We start from the raw sequence: 17,173 nt of genomic DNA, 5'->3' as shown, positions 1-17,173 counted from the left end.
TCCTATAACCTATTGGGACAATATAGTGCACTTGCATGCTGAGAAGTGGGGCCTAAAGCTAAGAGGCTGTATTGGAAGAGGTGCTAGCTCACCAGCTGGGCATCGGCACATGGCTGTTCCATTGGAGCGTGTGAGGCAGGTGGACCGGTGCAGGCAGGGGTTGTGGAGAGGCTCACAGGGGTCGTACGGCTGGCTGCACAGGGGGCCGCTGAAGAAGGGTGGGCAGGTGCAGGAGAACTCTCCAGGTGCCTCCGACTCCTCACACTGAGCTCCGTTCAGACAAGGCCTGGACTCGCACTCCTTCACATCGTCTGCACAGTCCACACCCGTCCAGCCCGCTGAGCACAAGCACCTTGCAAACGCCACAGAGCAGATATGGCATAGAGGTTATTTCTGGCATATATCACAATTCATCATAAATACATTAGTCAATAGGCATTTTCACATCTTACTGAATCATTTACCGTTTCCCCCCCCACACACACACATACACCCAAATACTGTACGTCCATAATGATAATACAATACGTGACACACACATAAACCCACACGTCATAATTATTTATAAAATATATACACACACACACCCACATTCATCCATACAAATAATACAATACATAATAGTACACACACACACTCTCTCTCTCTCACACACACACACACACACACACACACACACACACACACACACACACACAGTATCCCATTAGTGGTTATGCAAGTCAGTGATTGGGGATGTCATCTTGAAGGTTAAAGTCTTTGAGTCCCCCTGGGGGCTGGATGTCCTCATGGCACCGTAGTGTAGGGCGCTTTATTTTGGATAACAGCATCCACAAAATGACACATATTATTTAACTAGGAGACTTTAAATCAGACATTTTTACAGTAAATTCAAATTCTCCAGTGGCCAAATATGCAATATGGAAATGCACTACACTATATACAGTATGAAGCCTGTTGTGATTTGTGCGCTTTTTGTTGTTATTCACATGACTAAGGAATAGAGGAGGATCTCTAGGGATTATCGCTCCTGATTGTAATGTTATACTGCCAAATGTGGAACATGTGTACTGTCCTGTCCATACTACGATGGTCCTCTCCCTCCTGGTTCTTTGTGTGAGACAGACACAGTGGAACATGTGTACTATACTGTCCATACTACGATGGTCCTCTCCCTCCTGGTTCTTTGTGTGAGACAGACACAGTGGAACATGTGTACTGTACTGTCCATACTATGATGGTCCTCTCCCTCCTGGTTCTTTGTGTGAGACAGACACAGTGGAACATGTGTACTGTACTGTCCATACTACGATGGTCCTCTCCCTCCTGGTTCTTTGTGTGAGACAGACACAGTGGAACATGTGTACTGTACTGTCCATACTACGATGGTCCTCTCCCTCCTGGTTCTTTGTGTGAGACAGACACAGTGGAACATGTGTACTGTACTGTCCATACTATGATGGTCCTCTCCCTCCTGGTTCTTTGTGTGAGACAGACACAGTGGAACATGTGTACTGTACTGTCCATACTATGATGGTCCTCTCCCTCCTGGTTCTTTGTGTGAGACAGACACAGTGGAACATGTGTACTGTACTGTCCATACTACGATGGTCCTCTCCCTCCTGGTTCTTTGTGTGAGACAGACACAGTGGAATGTGTGTACTGTACTGTCCATACTACGATGGTCCTCTCCCTCCTGGTTCTTTGTGTGAGACAGACACAGTGGAACATGTGTACTGTACTGTCCATACTACGATGGTCCCCTCCCTCCTGGTTCTTTGTGCGAGACAGAAAGCGTGGGGCGGATTTACAGATTAATGGCACTATTGGTCAGAGCAGCTTTTAATTGTGAGTGTGGGACACATGAGGTTAGAGCCGTGAGTGGGGATTAATTGAGAGGGAGAGAAAGAGTGTGTCTGACAGATCTGCTCTCAAGGAAGGCTAAATATTCCACTTGGTGGCAGTGAGCACCCGAGCACCGCCAACCAACCACTCCACCTTACAATCCTTTCTTTCTCTCCCCCAACCTTCGCACCTGAAGCTGTTTTGAGGCGTCCCCAGTGAGAGCGGGGCACTATAGCCCAGCAGATACAGCACAGCAGCCATTCCCTCCGTCGAGCCACAGATCCCCCCCGAAACCTTTTCATGCTGCGAGTCGTTGATTGATTCATTTGTTTTACCTGCCATCTGCAATTCATTCTCAGCGGAAGGACATATTGCTCTCTCCTCTGCTGCATCTATGAAGTGAGTGGGTGCGCCTCCTGAGGACCGTGCCCTCCAGCCTTGCTCGTGCACCTACTTGTAGCCGTTGAGGAGGTCTGTGCAGGTGGCGATGTTCTTGCACGGCAGCGAGAGGCATTCATCAATTTCTCGTTGGCAGAACTGTCCCTCCCAGCCCGAGTGGCACACACACTCATAACTCTGCAAACACAGGAGGAGAAACACCATCCAATTAAATACAGCGACACACTCTAAAACAGAGTTGATCTTCACTTGCCCTTGTATGTTTACATTTGTAATAGAGAGGTAACAGTGTTGTGTTTATTATATTGATCCTCACCAAGGAGAAGCCCCGCCCCCCCCTTTCTCAGATTTTCTGACCCCAAATGTACTTGGCTAATTCCTCCCTGCTGTCGCGGCCGTTGCTCCACCCCCCTCTGCCGATCCTGGGGAGAGTTGTAGACTAGCACCATGCTTCCTCCGATACATGTGCTGTATCGGAGGAATGTACCAGCCGCTTCTTTTGACGGCGAGGATTTTAGGGGACGGCTGAGGGGGTACGGTGGGGCAGTGGTAAGCGCTGTCGCCTCACAGCTCGAAGGTCCTGGGTTCGATTCCCACCTGGGACGCTGTGTGCGCTGGAGTTGTGACCCCCCCATATCTTCAGTGCCTACTGCCCAGGTGGGCTATCTCGTCGAAAGGGCCTTTCTGTGTGGAGTTTGCATGTTCTCCCCGTACCCCCCAGGGGGTTCCTCCGTACATAACCCCCCACTAAAAACATGCAGAAGATCGTCATCCGACCAGTGACGACAACATCTGAAGTTGGTCCAATGATGGTCCAATGAAGGTCCCCGGGCGCTGGAAAGAAATAGCGACCACTGCTCCTGGCCTGCCCCCTGGAGGAAAGGACAAGCCTGGATGGGTCAAATGCAGAGGACATATTTCACCGGCCACCGTCAGCATGAGTGTGTGTTGTGGCCGGATGCATGTGTTATAGTGTGTTGTGTGACAATAAAGACGGGCTGCCGTCTGAAATCGTGAAATCGTGTTTTTTTTCACCGGCGGGGCCTAACGCGTGGGAGAACCACGGTATTCTTCCCCAGTTCCCCTCCCCCCTGAACAGAAACCCCGACTGACCAGAAGAGGCACTAGTGCAGCGATCAGGACTCATAATACCCCACCGGCTTCCCACCCACAGACACGGCCAATTGTGTCTGTCGGAACGTCTGACCAAGCGGGAGGTAACACGGGGGCTCGAACTTGCGGTCCTCATCTTGGTTGCCCCCAGCCAGCTGCTCTAACCTAACGGCCATTCTGTTACCCATTTGTTTACCCATTTCTTATTCTTATCACAATTCAATACGTGGTGCAATGGTTCATATACTTAATTAAATTCAATCTGTTTTATTTTCTATATTACAACCTCCCACTCACAGGAATATTTTTCCTGTACAAATCTGTTGAAAACTATGGAAGAGTCACGCTTGTCTTAAATATTCACATTGCTGCCATGATGTATTCCTCCTACCACCCACCCTCCGTATCATAATGCAAGCCTGTTTTCCCATTGCATTCAAGATATGTGATCCAAGCCTTTATCCACCAGACAATATTACCACTGCAGATTTAGCATGGAAATGATGTAAGACATTTTCAGTTTCATATACAAAGAAATATGCTGCAAAAAGCCTTCACATGGTGGAAATCTTGACATTTTCATTTTTTGAATGAATGAAAATTTATTTCGAACGTAAAAAACAAAAAGGAAATCTACATGTATACACATATATACACATAATAAAAAAAAACGATTAAAATTGGCGTTAAATAAGAAACTCTCCCCTATATATAACTTTTTGAATGACTAGACTAGACCAGACTATTTTAATCTGTTCTGTGTCTAAAAGTAAAACGTGAGAAGAATGGCTTCAAACATTCCACAGCATTCTATTTTCTATAGTGGCATTCCACCACAACCATAACAATAAATATTTCCCCTTTTGTTTTATAAAAATAATTATTTGCCATTATGTACTACAGAGATGAAAGTAACCAAATCACTTCAAATCTCAAAATACCTGGAAAACTCATTTTCAACCTTCTTTGGCTCATTACTAATCCAATCCAATCCACTTTATTTATAAAGCACGTTTAAAAACAACAAGGTTAAAAACAAAGTGCTGTACAAGTCAAAAACGAATAGCATAGGCCTACCACAATCATACAGTACAAAAACAACGAACAAAGAACAAAGTGTCACATAAAATGATGAACACACTCAGGCTGAAAAAGCCAATGAATAAAAATTAGTTTTGAGGCGTGCTTTGAACACTAGCAGAGTGGGGGCTTCCCTGATGTGCAAAGGCTGCTAACAATGTGTAGCAGCAACATGTGAAGGCTTCTCCCAGGCCACCACACATATTTTAAATATTATATTTGTCCGGATGTATCTCTAGATCTATGCTGTTTTTATATAAATGATAATACTAGATAGAAAGAGATAACAGGACACGTGGCTTTCCAGATTCCGGCTGAGAAAGAAACCAAGAGTTAGATGTAAGACCCTCCAGGTTCCTATAGGGATAAAGGGGCTTTAGCTCTCCCTCGTCTAAAAACGTACCATAAAGCAGCTCAGATCAAACCCCTGCTAAATAAATGGATTCAGCGATATGGAAGTCGATCGAGTGTCAGTATCCCACCAGGGGTCCACTTCAGGGTATTATTGGTAATAGTGAATTGAAACAGCACCTTGGGGAAAATCCTAACCCATGGCTAGACCCTTCTCTTAAAACCTCTTAAAATATTTACTTGGATCTCTTTGAGAATTCCTCACTTAAAAGTTTCCAGGAGCTGAAGGAGCAACATCTTCAACATTTTCTGCTTTAGACAACCAGGACTTCTTCAGCTTCTTACAGCTGAGACACCACGTTGATAAACTATTTAGCAAAGAGGAACTGGAGAGTTTGGGGGCTGACGATGGGATATTAAGAATTTTTTATTTCGGCGCACAGAGCTGACCAAGGCCTTAAAATTATTTCTAAACTTCACAACAGCCTTCAGGAGCTAAGTGGGGTGAACACATCCTATCCACCTTATTTCTAGCTGCCATGATGCCTTACGTGAAATATGGGCGCTTCTTCCGGTGTAATCCTCCCAGCCCCCTCCCCCCCGTTACGTGGCTGACACACAGACACAACATAGCCCGTCTGTAAACCATGTTTCAAAGCTGCAGGCGAAGGGAGCAGATCACGTCCAGCTTGGCCAAAGAGCAACAGGTTAGCGGATGTGATAGATAACATTATTACACATATATATATACACATTCCCTCAAATAAGTCGTCAAACGAGTTTCTTTGTGACAAGCAAACTTTTTTCCAGCGTCGGAGTTTGACGAAGAAATGCGCCGAGTACGAGCGCCGCAGACCCTCTGCCACCTGCAACAATCAGTCACCTTCTAGACTGGACCTTGCCCCCATAATCATTTTACAGCAGAACATTCAAAAATAAGGTGGATATAAAAGAAAAGTGAAGGGAATTTTGTTTTCTCGATGGAGCGGGAAACAGTAAACGAAAAGAAGTCAACTAACTCGTTGTCCTGCAGAGAATTTGAGTGGAGAAATATGATCAGATACTTTATAACACCGGTTCAGTCCAAGGGGAGGCAGACATCTTGCTGGAGTGGTTGTGGGGCAGAGAGAGCAAACCACCATCAGATATTTTGGGAATGTTCTGGGATTAGCCCGTATTGGAAAACAATAAGAGATAGCATGGAAAAGGTTCTAGAGATCAAGATTTGACTTTTGTTTTCAAGTCCTATACCTGGGTAGGATGCCTCCTTGGCTTTTCTGAGAAATACATGTTTAAAATAATGTTGGGAAAAATAAACTTTTGCCTTGAGACTTAAGACGGGTGTATTTGATTTATGGTGGGAAGGTTGGACTGATTTGATCAAAATATACAGAACGCACTTCTGCTAAAACAACATCTATTGCAGAGAACCAGTCCCTCTGGTTCTCTGCTACACAGTTATTTTTATTTTCCTTTGACTGCTTGTTTTGTATTGTCCTTTTTGTATGAATTTATTTTCTGCTGTCTTCGTGATTACCATTATTTTGTTATCAAAAACAAAAATGTTCAATGTACGATGCTCGAACCTGTTGGCTTATCACTGAAATAAAAAAGATAATATGAAAAAAAGAAAGAGATAACAATTTCCTTGCTCAAACCCTTGCTATGAAGACTTTCCCTCCCCAAGTCCATTCTGTTTCAGCCTTTCTTCCTCTGTACAGAATGTTGGACTACTTGTCCTCTAGTTCGTCATTAAAATCTGCATTATGATAATTAATCACGGCGGAGGAGATGAATGGTTTGTTGTCTATTACTTTCCGAGGCGTTGGTTTAATTTAAATTCATCTTTGCATACAAAATGAAGGTAGTCATATGGTCAAGGGGTGTTCAGGATTCCTCTTTGCCAACATTCTGTCTAAAAGGTCCTGGTGAGCTGGTCGAACGCATGCTAATCTGTATTTCACACGCTGGAGGGGAGCCGCTAAACTTTGTCTGATATAATTTGTACACTGCAGGCCGTGTGGTGGTGGGGGGAAATGCCGTCATCGCAAGATAAATTAGATACCTCCAGACTGCTATTCCTTACCCCTGGCAATAGAACATAATCTCATTTTTGCTGCTAAGTCACCTTCAGGGACCGCAATTCTCCAAAATAAGCGCAAGCTCTGTGGGACACGGTGTTCACAGAGAGGAATAAACAAGGCTGTGTATAAAGGGGTTTCCACAAACTGTCTCTATTTGAATAATGAGTTGAGGAAAACCAACAGCTAAAAGAAGAAAATATTGGTTGAAATTTCGTTAGCTCATATCCCACCTCTTATTTAGTGTCCTTTTGCCTTTGGTTTTGGAATCGTATGGTTTATCCCAGAAAATCTGATTGTACATGTTTCAACCGGGCTTCTGTGCTCGGGCGGTTTTGACAGCTTGTTTGTATTTTTCCTGGGTGTATATGCAGGAATCTAAAGTTAATTTCAATACATTTTAAGACCTTTTTTTAAGAGCTTTTCAATATATTTTGACCTCAACGCCACTTCAAGCTGTAACCGGTTACATCAGGGACACACTTGAACTGAAAATGTACTACACACACACACACACACACACACACACACACACACACACTTATGCATTACTGTTTTAGTAGTTTAGTAGTTTGTTGTAGTAGTTGTGAGGAGCAAAATAAATAAATTCAGGCTAACTTTTATCACACAAACTCTTTGGACAAATAGGCTATTCACATTGAGAAAAATAGCTACACTATTTACTGCCTCATAAAATGGCGATCAAGACTTTTTAATACTTTTTAAGTGCCTTCATTTATGTGAAATTGATTTATTACCTTTTAATACTTTTTAAGACCCCACGGACAGCCTGTTGGCTGTGAAAAAAAATACGCTTTTGTCCTTCAGGTATTCTAATGGCTTGCTAGCACTGTAAGGGTTAGGGTTCTTTATGAAACCACCTGCTAGTCAAACAATAACAAGTACATTTGTTTCTTGCAGTACCCATAAATTATGTATGTATGTATGTATGTATGTATCTATGTATCTATGTATTTATTTATTTATGTATGCATGTATGTATTTGTTTGTTTGTCTTTTTCTTTTAAGCACCAGTGGAAGCGTTTAACACGTGACTGCTGAAGAAAGACAATTTGAAGTCTACATTTTTAAATGTCAAGCTCTCCCACCCAACCATGCTCAAAAGCAGTACAACACATTTGCATATCGGGAGGAAATGTAGCAGCTGAAGAAAGGTTGAGACGTTGAGATGTGTTTGTGAGACTAGAGGTCTCCACTGGAAGAGATGAGTCAGGATTTGCATCTGCCCCCTGATGTGGCTCCTACACTATCCCACACTCATTACGGCTCCCATTCAAACTAGCCCAGTCAAAACAAATAGCCCCCCTTTCCACTGACGCGCGCTGGGCTAAACCTGTTAGTTAAAGTGTTTCCACTGAGCAATCTGCTCCATGCGTAACCATGACAACTCACTTACTGACTGTACACAACTGCATGTCAAACATGGCAACAACGCTGCTGTCAAATGTCCAGTGTAATCCATCACATTCATTTGAATGACTTGGTGGGAATTTCAAGAAACGTTGCAGGATGAGGCTAACATCATTAACATGAAAAATAAAAACAACAAGTGTCACAGCTCTGCCGTTCCCGTTGTATTTGAGCCGTGCCAACTGCTCTCATCTAATCTATTCACCTCATGTTCCAACACAGTGGTCAGCCAGTGACTTCCTATTGTGTTTACACTTCCTGTGACAGTACAGTGAGCAGGTAAAACAGATGGTGTTTTGAACAGGAAGTCATAACACAACTGGGTCATAGTGGGCGGGGCTACATGAGGTGAATTCTATTCTATTCTATTCTATTTTCCCCCTCCTCCTGGTTAAATGAATTCAGGTTGGTTGGGTCGGGTTATTTTTGGACCGTTGAGAACTTTAATTCATGTGCCGGGTGCGCCGAGGCAACGTTCCTGCTGCGCTCGGGCACAGCGGCGGTTTTTTTTTGCAATAAGAGGTGCTTTTTTCAGATGTCTAAGCGCAAAGAATGTGCACGCATACGGACGATAGCATAACGCAAGCATTTTGTGGGGGACACGCCTGGTTTGGTATGGGGCACGCCCACAGTGTGGGGACACGCCTGGTTTGGTATGGGGCACGCCCACAGCTGCATTAACGAAATCCAACATAAGACACGCGTTACGGGGCGCAAACCGGCCCAGCAATGCCTTTGTCTGTGTCTGTGTGTGTGTGTATGTGTGTGTGTGTGTGTGTGTGTGTGTGTGTGTGTGTGTGTGTGTGTGTGTGCGCGTGTGTGTGTAAAACATGCGCATAGCAAAGTCGCAGACCAAATGCTTGCTGTACAGTACGAGCCAGGAAAAGGATATGTTTTTAGCTGAATAAAAAGCACCAAATGGCTGAGAACCAGAATCAGAGCACATTCCCATGACTACAGTCTTGAAAAAAAAAACGTTAACCCCCTTGACTTTCCCTGCATTTTGTGGCGTTGCGGGCTGAATTAATAAGTGGATTAAATTGAGCTTTATCAAAAGTCTACACACAAAATACCCAATAAATAATGACAACGTGAAAACGTGATTTTTGAAATGTTTGCATGCATAACTGAAAATAAAATATTCAACCTCCCGAGGCAATAGCCTACTTTGTAAAAGTGCTTGTGGCAATCGTTACAACTAGGAGTCTTCCCAGATACATCTCTATCAGTTTAGCACACCTGGATGTTCTCCCATTGCTCCTTGCATATTTACTGAGACTATGTGTCTGTGAACAGCTATTATATCTTTAAGTCATTCCGGGGATTCAAGTCTGGGCTTTGGCTGGGCTCAAGGACTTTCACATTTTTGTTCGGAAAGCTGTTCCACTGTTGACTTGGCTGCATGCCTGGGGTCATTGTCCTGTTGGAAAATAAAATGTCACCCCCAATCTAAGGTCTGTGGCACTCTCAAGCAGCAGCTTCAGAGCGATATGTCTGCATTTGGCTCCATTCATTGTTCCCTCCATCCAGGCTGCTGCAAAGTCCCCTCACAGCGTGAAGCTCCCACCACCATACTTCACAGGCACAACTCACCGCCCACCTAGCACGACCCCTAGTGCTAGATGCTAGTGCTAGATGGGCGGTGAGTTGTGCCTGCTTTCTCCCTCGGAGACACTCAGTCTCTCTGAGACTGAGTCAGCCGATAGGTTAGCTGTGCCTTAGATACGTAATGTGCAATTTGATTTAATTTAATTCCAGTAAGCACCTATTTTATTTTATTGTATTTTATTTTATTGTATTTTATTGTATTTTATTGTATTTTATTTTATTGTATTTTATTTTATTGTATTTTATTTTATTGACTGTTTTTTACGTTTAGGGAGATACTGTGTGATACTGTGTTATGCTATGTTGTGTTATGTCGATATTTCATGCCTGAGTGCGAGCAACTGCAACTTGTCCCAATTTCCCCCCGCGGATCATTAAAGTCTTTCTGATTCTGATTCTGATTCTGAAAAAGCACTTTGCAGCATTTCTGCTGAAGAGTTCCATTTTGGTTCCATCAGCACCTTCTTGCCTCGTGCTCTAAGTCTTTCATGTGCCTTTTAGCTTCTGCTTCTACTTCTGGCCAGAGTGCCCAGATGTACCAGGTGCTGCACTCACTGCTGTCCTTCTGGGAGGAACATCACTTTTTCCATCAAAGGAAGGATTTGTCATCTCCCAATTGTGTGTAGAAATTGTTCTATACGGAAAACTAACCCTAACCGCAGATCTACTGTACTGCCGCCTCATAATTCTGTCTCTGAATTATACGGACAAATACCTAGAAGTGATGGTAGTTTCTGCTCTGTCACAGTGTATGGCAGAGCAGAAACAGTGATCGTAGATTCTGCTTCTGAAACAGTGTACAGTATGCAGCAGTGTACAGTATGACTCATAGTGCACACTGTCATCCGTGGGATCTTGTATAGACATCTGTCTTTGTTACTGTTGTAGAATGGAATTTCTTTTCTTAATTTCCCCCCCGATTTTTTTTTATCCCATTAGTGCTCATTTTAATTTATTTATCCTGGTTGCTGCTCCATCCTCTGCCGATCTGGGGAGAGCCGAAACTGGCTCCATGCTTCCTCCGAGACATGGGCAGTTAGCCAGCCGCTTCTTTTCACCTGACAGGGGAAGCTTCACCGGTAGGACACATAGCACGTGGGAGGATCACGCTATTCCAACGAGTTGCCCTCCCTCCAAACAGGCCAGAGGAGGCACCACTTCAGCGACGAGGATGTGGATGTGGATGGAATTTAACAATACATTCTTCTCCCGCTTAACCAGCACCTCTCTACTGAGCCAAAATAGACGCTGACAACTTGAGGGAAAGAAACGACTTGATATCAAATAATTGAGCCAGGAGTCAAAAGAAGTCGTCTTACAAAATGTTACAAAAATGTAATTAGCATAAACATATCTTTGCAAAAAAAAAAAAAAGTATGTATGTATGTATAGAGAAATCAGGACTAGATAGATGCAGGGATCATGAGTACAGTAAGGATTTGTGTTATTATATCTCTGTTCTGGTACAATCTATGTATGTTTTGACTGTAGCAGAGAAAACAAGAGCAGAGGCTGCGGCCAAGGCCACAGCTATGTGCGCTAGAGGGTGTCTGTCTTAGATTTTATATGAGTGTGTAATTATGCAGTAATATCTAATAACTATGTGTATCTGCTTTATAGCTATTGATTATGAAATAAAGCCAATATAACTTACATTTTTCTACATCAGTTACTAAATCATGTCCAATCAGGTAAATTGGCTACGGATGGATTCCAGGGGATTTGTAGCCAGCGACATCTCAATGGTAATCATTGACATTTTGATGCATTTACTCAAACTGGAGTGTCACTGCAAAGTTGTTTTCTTGTCTCTTCGTTTCAGCTTGAATTCATTAAAGAAATCCTTTTTGAAAAGATCAGTAATGTTGGTCTCGACCGAGTTTCAAGATGGAGACCAGTCACGTTACCTCATATCACAATATCAATCAGCTCTCAACATAAGTCAAGTGTGCCGTCTGTTATGACGTGTGTCTCGTGACTCATCACCCCGTCCTCAATAGCCAATCAGCCCCTGTGTCAATATGATGTCCGCTATGACGTCGCTGCTGAGCCTATGACGTGGCAGTATATATAGCCATGGTCAGCGCGTCATCGGACTCTGCCTGGCCGTTCACCTTAGTGGTGGCTGTACCTACTCGGGCTGATCGTCTTCTCTGGAGCTGCGTTTCACCCCGCCCACCTCCCCAGTCCACCACCAACATCTTGACTCCTGAAGAATTCCCTACGGGGGGGGTGATTCTCTATCCTAGACTGAGCAGATGCCCTCCTCTCTCACCACAAGAAGAGGGTCATCTTACCATGGAGTCATTATGCCAAAATGTGTTGCCATGCCATTTGTGAATAAAGCTTGCTTGTCAAATTTTACCCACTGGTCTCTCATGATTGAAATACAATTTAAAGTGGGGTTGAATACTTTTGACTCGTAGAGACACCAACTCAAAATGAAGGACATGTTCAGTGTTTTATGTCTTATGCTTATAGAGAGATGCATTAAGGGAGAATTTGGGTATTTTTCAACCTGGACCCTATTTTCATATTTCTTTATGTATAACTAAGCAATATGAACAGAAATCTTTGAAACTGATGCGGTATTGACCAAGATCGCTTCAGTTGGCAGCTGTTTTCCCCACATGCCCCTACTGCACTAAACAAGCTTGTTTTGATTCACTGCCAGGATCAGATTATTCCAAAGGGATAGCTTCCATACTGCTCACCTGGCGTAATCCAAGTCAACACAAGCCCTGAGATGCCAAGTTGAAAAGACGTCATTTACACACAGTTTTGGAGCTGAAATCTGCACTGTAGCCAGGTGCTCGAGGAAGAATAAATCGGCACATCCAGCTGCACATATGGTTATATTTCACCTAAAAACAGGGTTTGAATAAAGTATTTTCAAGTAAACTTGGCATGTCAAGGCTTGTGGAGACTTGGATTACCGGTATGCCAGGTGAATACATGGCAATGTATTGGTGGAGCTGTTACCATGCGGGATATATAGAGATATATATAAAAAGATATATATTATTTTATTGTAGTTGTCATTTGTATTTATATTATAACGTTGCTTTCATTCAGTTCTGTCAGCATTTCATGAAGATTTTAATTTGATTTGACCTTGGTTTAAAGGCGAGGAATATTACAGAGAACAAATGTTTATAATTGCACGTTTTTGACAGGTGATTACTTATTCAACAACTAAATAATTCGAATCAGTTTTTTGTTTTTGTTTAGGGCAAGGTTGTTGTCCCATTTCAATAACGGTTGTGTCACCTGCTTGGATTGCAAGATAAAACACCGTCTACTTACCAAATGGAGGTCCTTGCATATTGAGTTGTTGGTGCACAAGTTGTTCACACAGTCGTCAATGTCTTGCTCACATCTGGGCCCAGCATAACCAGGGTTGCAAAGGCAGTAGAAACCATCCACAACTGAAACAAGAACAGAGTCAGAGTCAGTTTATTTACCATCTGCAGTAGAAACTGGAAGAAGGAATTGGGGTGCAAAGAGCTTAAAAATCATAGATAACAAATCACACCGACAACATGTAAAAACATTTAGATACCATATAAAAGAGTTTAAAAAAAAGAGACAAAGAGACAAATACACGTGTGGATAGGCCCGAGTCATCCAGCTCAAATTTATACAGTAGTGCCTATGCATAGAATCGTTATTGCATGCAGTAGCAGGGCTAATGTACACCGCCTCCGGAACAGATGCGATACGGCTGCGAACAGACCCACACTGCATGTAATCTGTCAGATGTATGCGGGATCCGACAAAAATAGAACAGGTGCGTAACAGTATAAGACATCTTATACAAATGAAAAACAACAACAAAAAGAGCATGGTCTAGGTAGTCGAGACAAGTGCATAGATCTAACATTTGGAATTGTGATGTTCAGACTACGCACCGCACTTGGGAAGAAGCTCTTAGCAAATCGAGCGGTGGAACATTTAATAATAGAGCTGTAGCGTCTGCCCAGGGGGAGTAGATTAAAGAAGCTGGATGACCTGCAGGGTCCCTGACAATACTGACCTGCAGGGTCCCTGACAATACTGACCTGCAGGGTCCCTGACAATACTGACCTGCAGGGTCAATTTGCATTGCGCGCAACGAGCGCAAACGCTAAAGTACCGCGTTTGCGACGACAGGGCCCCCCGAGCGCGTTGTCAAATCAATGTGCTAGGTCACCTCTTCTCCATCCATCAGAGGGAATTGAAGACTCTAAAACATGTTTAAATAAACCCGTCTGCCCGAAGCTCTCAATCCCCGTTTTCTCCTGTTGCTTTCCTACTTTGTCTGTCGCCACTTATCCCACTCTTTCTCAATGAGAGGCTCGTTGGTTTCCACTCTCTCAGCTTCTGTGGGCAACACATTGAATAAGGGGGAGAAAGAGGCGACGTGCGACAGACGGAGAGAGCCCATTTCGGAGCCATTCTTCATCCCGATGTGCCGATTCCTCCCGTCAGAAGTCCGAATTTCCCCACCTCTAATAATCCATCCCTCTCTGTCTCGAATCATTAATGATGTTAAGGAGGGGATGCCTCTCTCCCGGTTCCTCCAGCACAACAGCGAGTGTATAGGCAGCCAGTGACACGAGGAGTTCTTACAGGAGTGAATTTATTACATCCTCAGTCTGGCTCCCAGGATTCTTCATTATCCCAAAGATTTAGCAGGTAATCTGTGCTGTCACTCTGTCTCGGTGCGTGTAGCCGCTATTACTCTCATTAAACGCTTTAGGTCCTGGGTGGCAGGAGCATTACTCATCGTAGCCACTGTGGCTATGCACTTGCTGTCCCCTGGTGGCTGCCGAGCACCGGCCAATAGGTCCTATAGAGAGGCCCAGCTTCGGCTACCTGAGCCGGGCCGGCCGCACTCGAGATTATTCAAGACAGCTGGCCAAGGTCTTGTCGTGTAATAGCAGTCATACAGAGTGCAGCTAGCCTTGGATAGTTATCCACTGCTCCCTTTGAAACCTTTTTGAAACCGTCTTAAACAAGAATGGCAATATATCAGAAATGTCGAGAATTGTGGAAGGTAACACGACAGTGTAAATAGTTTGCGACTGAGGGAAAAGGAATTGGACTCGGCAAGATGGATGTTACATTGGTGTACAGCAATTTCATGAATTGTATAATCGGTGGTTCTCAGACTTTTTTGCCTTCAGTACCCCCCTTTCCCTGATTTCTGAATCCAAGTACCCCCTTTACCGGACTACATTTTGCTGAAAAAGACGACAAGAGAAAACTATAGCATATGATGCCATGAATGAATGATAACCCACCTTTGAAGAATCTAACATTACAAAATAAGACATGGAGTGAAAGACTTGCAATTAGTGCCTCTTGAGCAGATTTATTTTAACATTTCATTTATTTTCATGATCTATTCTTACATTTTTTGATTTCCCCCGTCTCTCTCAAGTTCCCGCTGTAGTACAGTACCTCCACCCCTAGGAGTACGCGCACCCCAGTTTGGGAACCACTGGATAACAAAACAATATCTCACTGCGATTTCTGTGCAATTTGACCCTCGTATAAATAAACTAAGGAAATAAAAGAAAAAAGAAAAGATAAAAATACTACCCTTATGGAAATATATCATAATAATCCAACAATTGGTCATCAGCGATCCTCAACTTTGAAGCCATCATTATGATCTATGAGTGTTTTAATCATTTATGTTAGAGATGGAAAATACGGGGGTACAATCTTTATTGGATAGCCACAGGAAGAAAAACAGTATTCTGTCTGACGCTTGAATTGTATTAAGTCTGTAATTTATCATCCATTATTCAAATGACAACACAACATTAGTCGTGTTTCCATTACTCTCAGAAATGCGCAAAATCTATATATCGCAATAGAAAGTGGGTAATGGAAACACGTAAATTTCGAAAAACCTCCCAAATATCGCAAAAAGTTTTTGCGCTCTCATGAGGTGGTTTTTCAGACGTGTCGATATAGCAGTTTATCGCAAAAGTGTAATGGAAACACATTTTTCGCATTTGCATGTCATGTGACCCATCTTCCCCTTTGGAAACGGAGCGGAAAATGAAAGGAAAATGAGGGAGAAACGGTTCGATAAGCCGTGGCAAAACCTCCGCAGCAAGTGGAAAACTTTTAAGCAACGCTACCTAGCAGAAAGACGAGTGTTGTGCAAAAGCGGAGCTGGGGAAAATAGATCATGTTTAATGACAGAAATCGGTCCTTGGTGACAGGCTGCCTGTCTGTGTGCGCGCAGTTGTAGGCTACCTGTTTTCCTCTGCCTCTCGCGCTCACTGCATTCACTGCAGCCAGCAATATGTTGACACTCATTTTCTTTTGAATTGATAATCAGGCTCATTTATATGCGTTGTAACTGCATGTTGTGATTTGCATTGAGCATGCAGGGGACGGGATTTGGGGCAGATCCCCGTGCGTAATCACTGTGGTAGCTGCTGCAACGGGGAATTTCGTTCAGGTGTGTGCGCCGTCACTCAAACTTAACTTCAATGGAAACGCCTACAAGTCGCAATTGTACATTGTCGAAATTGTCGAAATATCGCAATTATTTTGCGAAAAACTGTAATGGAAACACAGCTATTGATACTTAATTGATTTCCTCTTTCAATTAGGTTAAGGAACTAATCAAGCCTACTACAGCAGGTAATGTCCTAGACCTAGACCCTCACATCAGGTGGAATAACGCCACTCTCATAACACTGTTATTCACTGCTTTTTTTGTGATCTTTTTTATTGATTTACAATATAAATAAATAAAAATATAAAAATAAAAATAAAATAACCCTTCCCCGCAGGACCCCCCCCCCCCCCATCAACAAACACATTAAGTTATATTATCAACCCATGTCACTAACAGTCTCCACCACATAGCAAAAAGAAAACAAGCCACAACCTAACTATCATGAAGATGCCCATGGGCCTCACGCAATGGCCCCAACAAATGCATTCCACGCCGTAATATACTCGACTTTGGCACCATGCATATGGCCCACCCACATCTCCATGACAGCCAGGTCCACCACTGAAGAGGTCCGATGTTCCAAAGGAAGAGTGTGAGGAGCCTTCAATCGCTGAGCCACCATCTTTTTTTTTGCGGCAGTGAGGCCCTAATAACAGCCAACGCCTCTGTCTCAACGATAGCTTCAACCCAGTCAAATCATTCAACAACAACACGACTCCCAACACTCCGGACATCTTCCTGGCAACTTCACTCCAAAATAAAGAGACAGCTAAGCATTCCCAGACCGTGTGTATAAAGT

General features: G+C 43.4%; 1 protein-coding gene across 1 annotated transcript in view; it reads right to left on the bottom strand.

Annotated features, from left to right (window-relative positions):
- The window catches only part of eys (eyes shut homolog), a gene marked incomplete at both ends in the record, with an annotated part of 311,891 nt that overhangs the window by 128,527 nt on the left and 166,191 nt on the right, over positions 1–17,173 (bottom strand). Inside the window, 3 exons of the mRNA XM_083658278.1 lie at positions 93–352; positions 2,300–2,421; positions 13,215–13,336. Of these exons, the coding sequence (XP_083514404.1) occupies positions 93–352; positions 2,300–2,421; positions 13,215–13,336 (504 nt within the window). The remainder of the gene's footprint in view (positions 1–92; positions 353–2,299; positions 2,422–13,214; positions 13,337–17,173) is intronic.

This window comes from Poromitra crassiceps, assembly GCF_964638095.1.
Source record: "Poromitra crassiceps genome assembly, chromosome: 22".
NCBI classification, from domain to species: domain Eukaryota; kingdom Metazoa; phylum Chordata; class Actinopteri; order Beryciformes; family Melamphaidae; genus Poromitra; species Poromitra crassiceps.
Note: the sequence above shows the minus strand (reverse complement) of the source record. Positions and strands in the feature narration are given on the sequence as shown.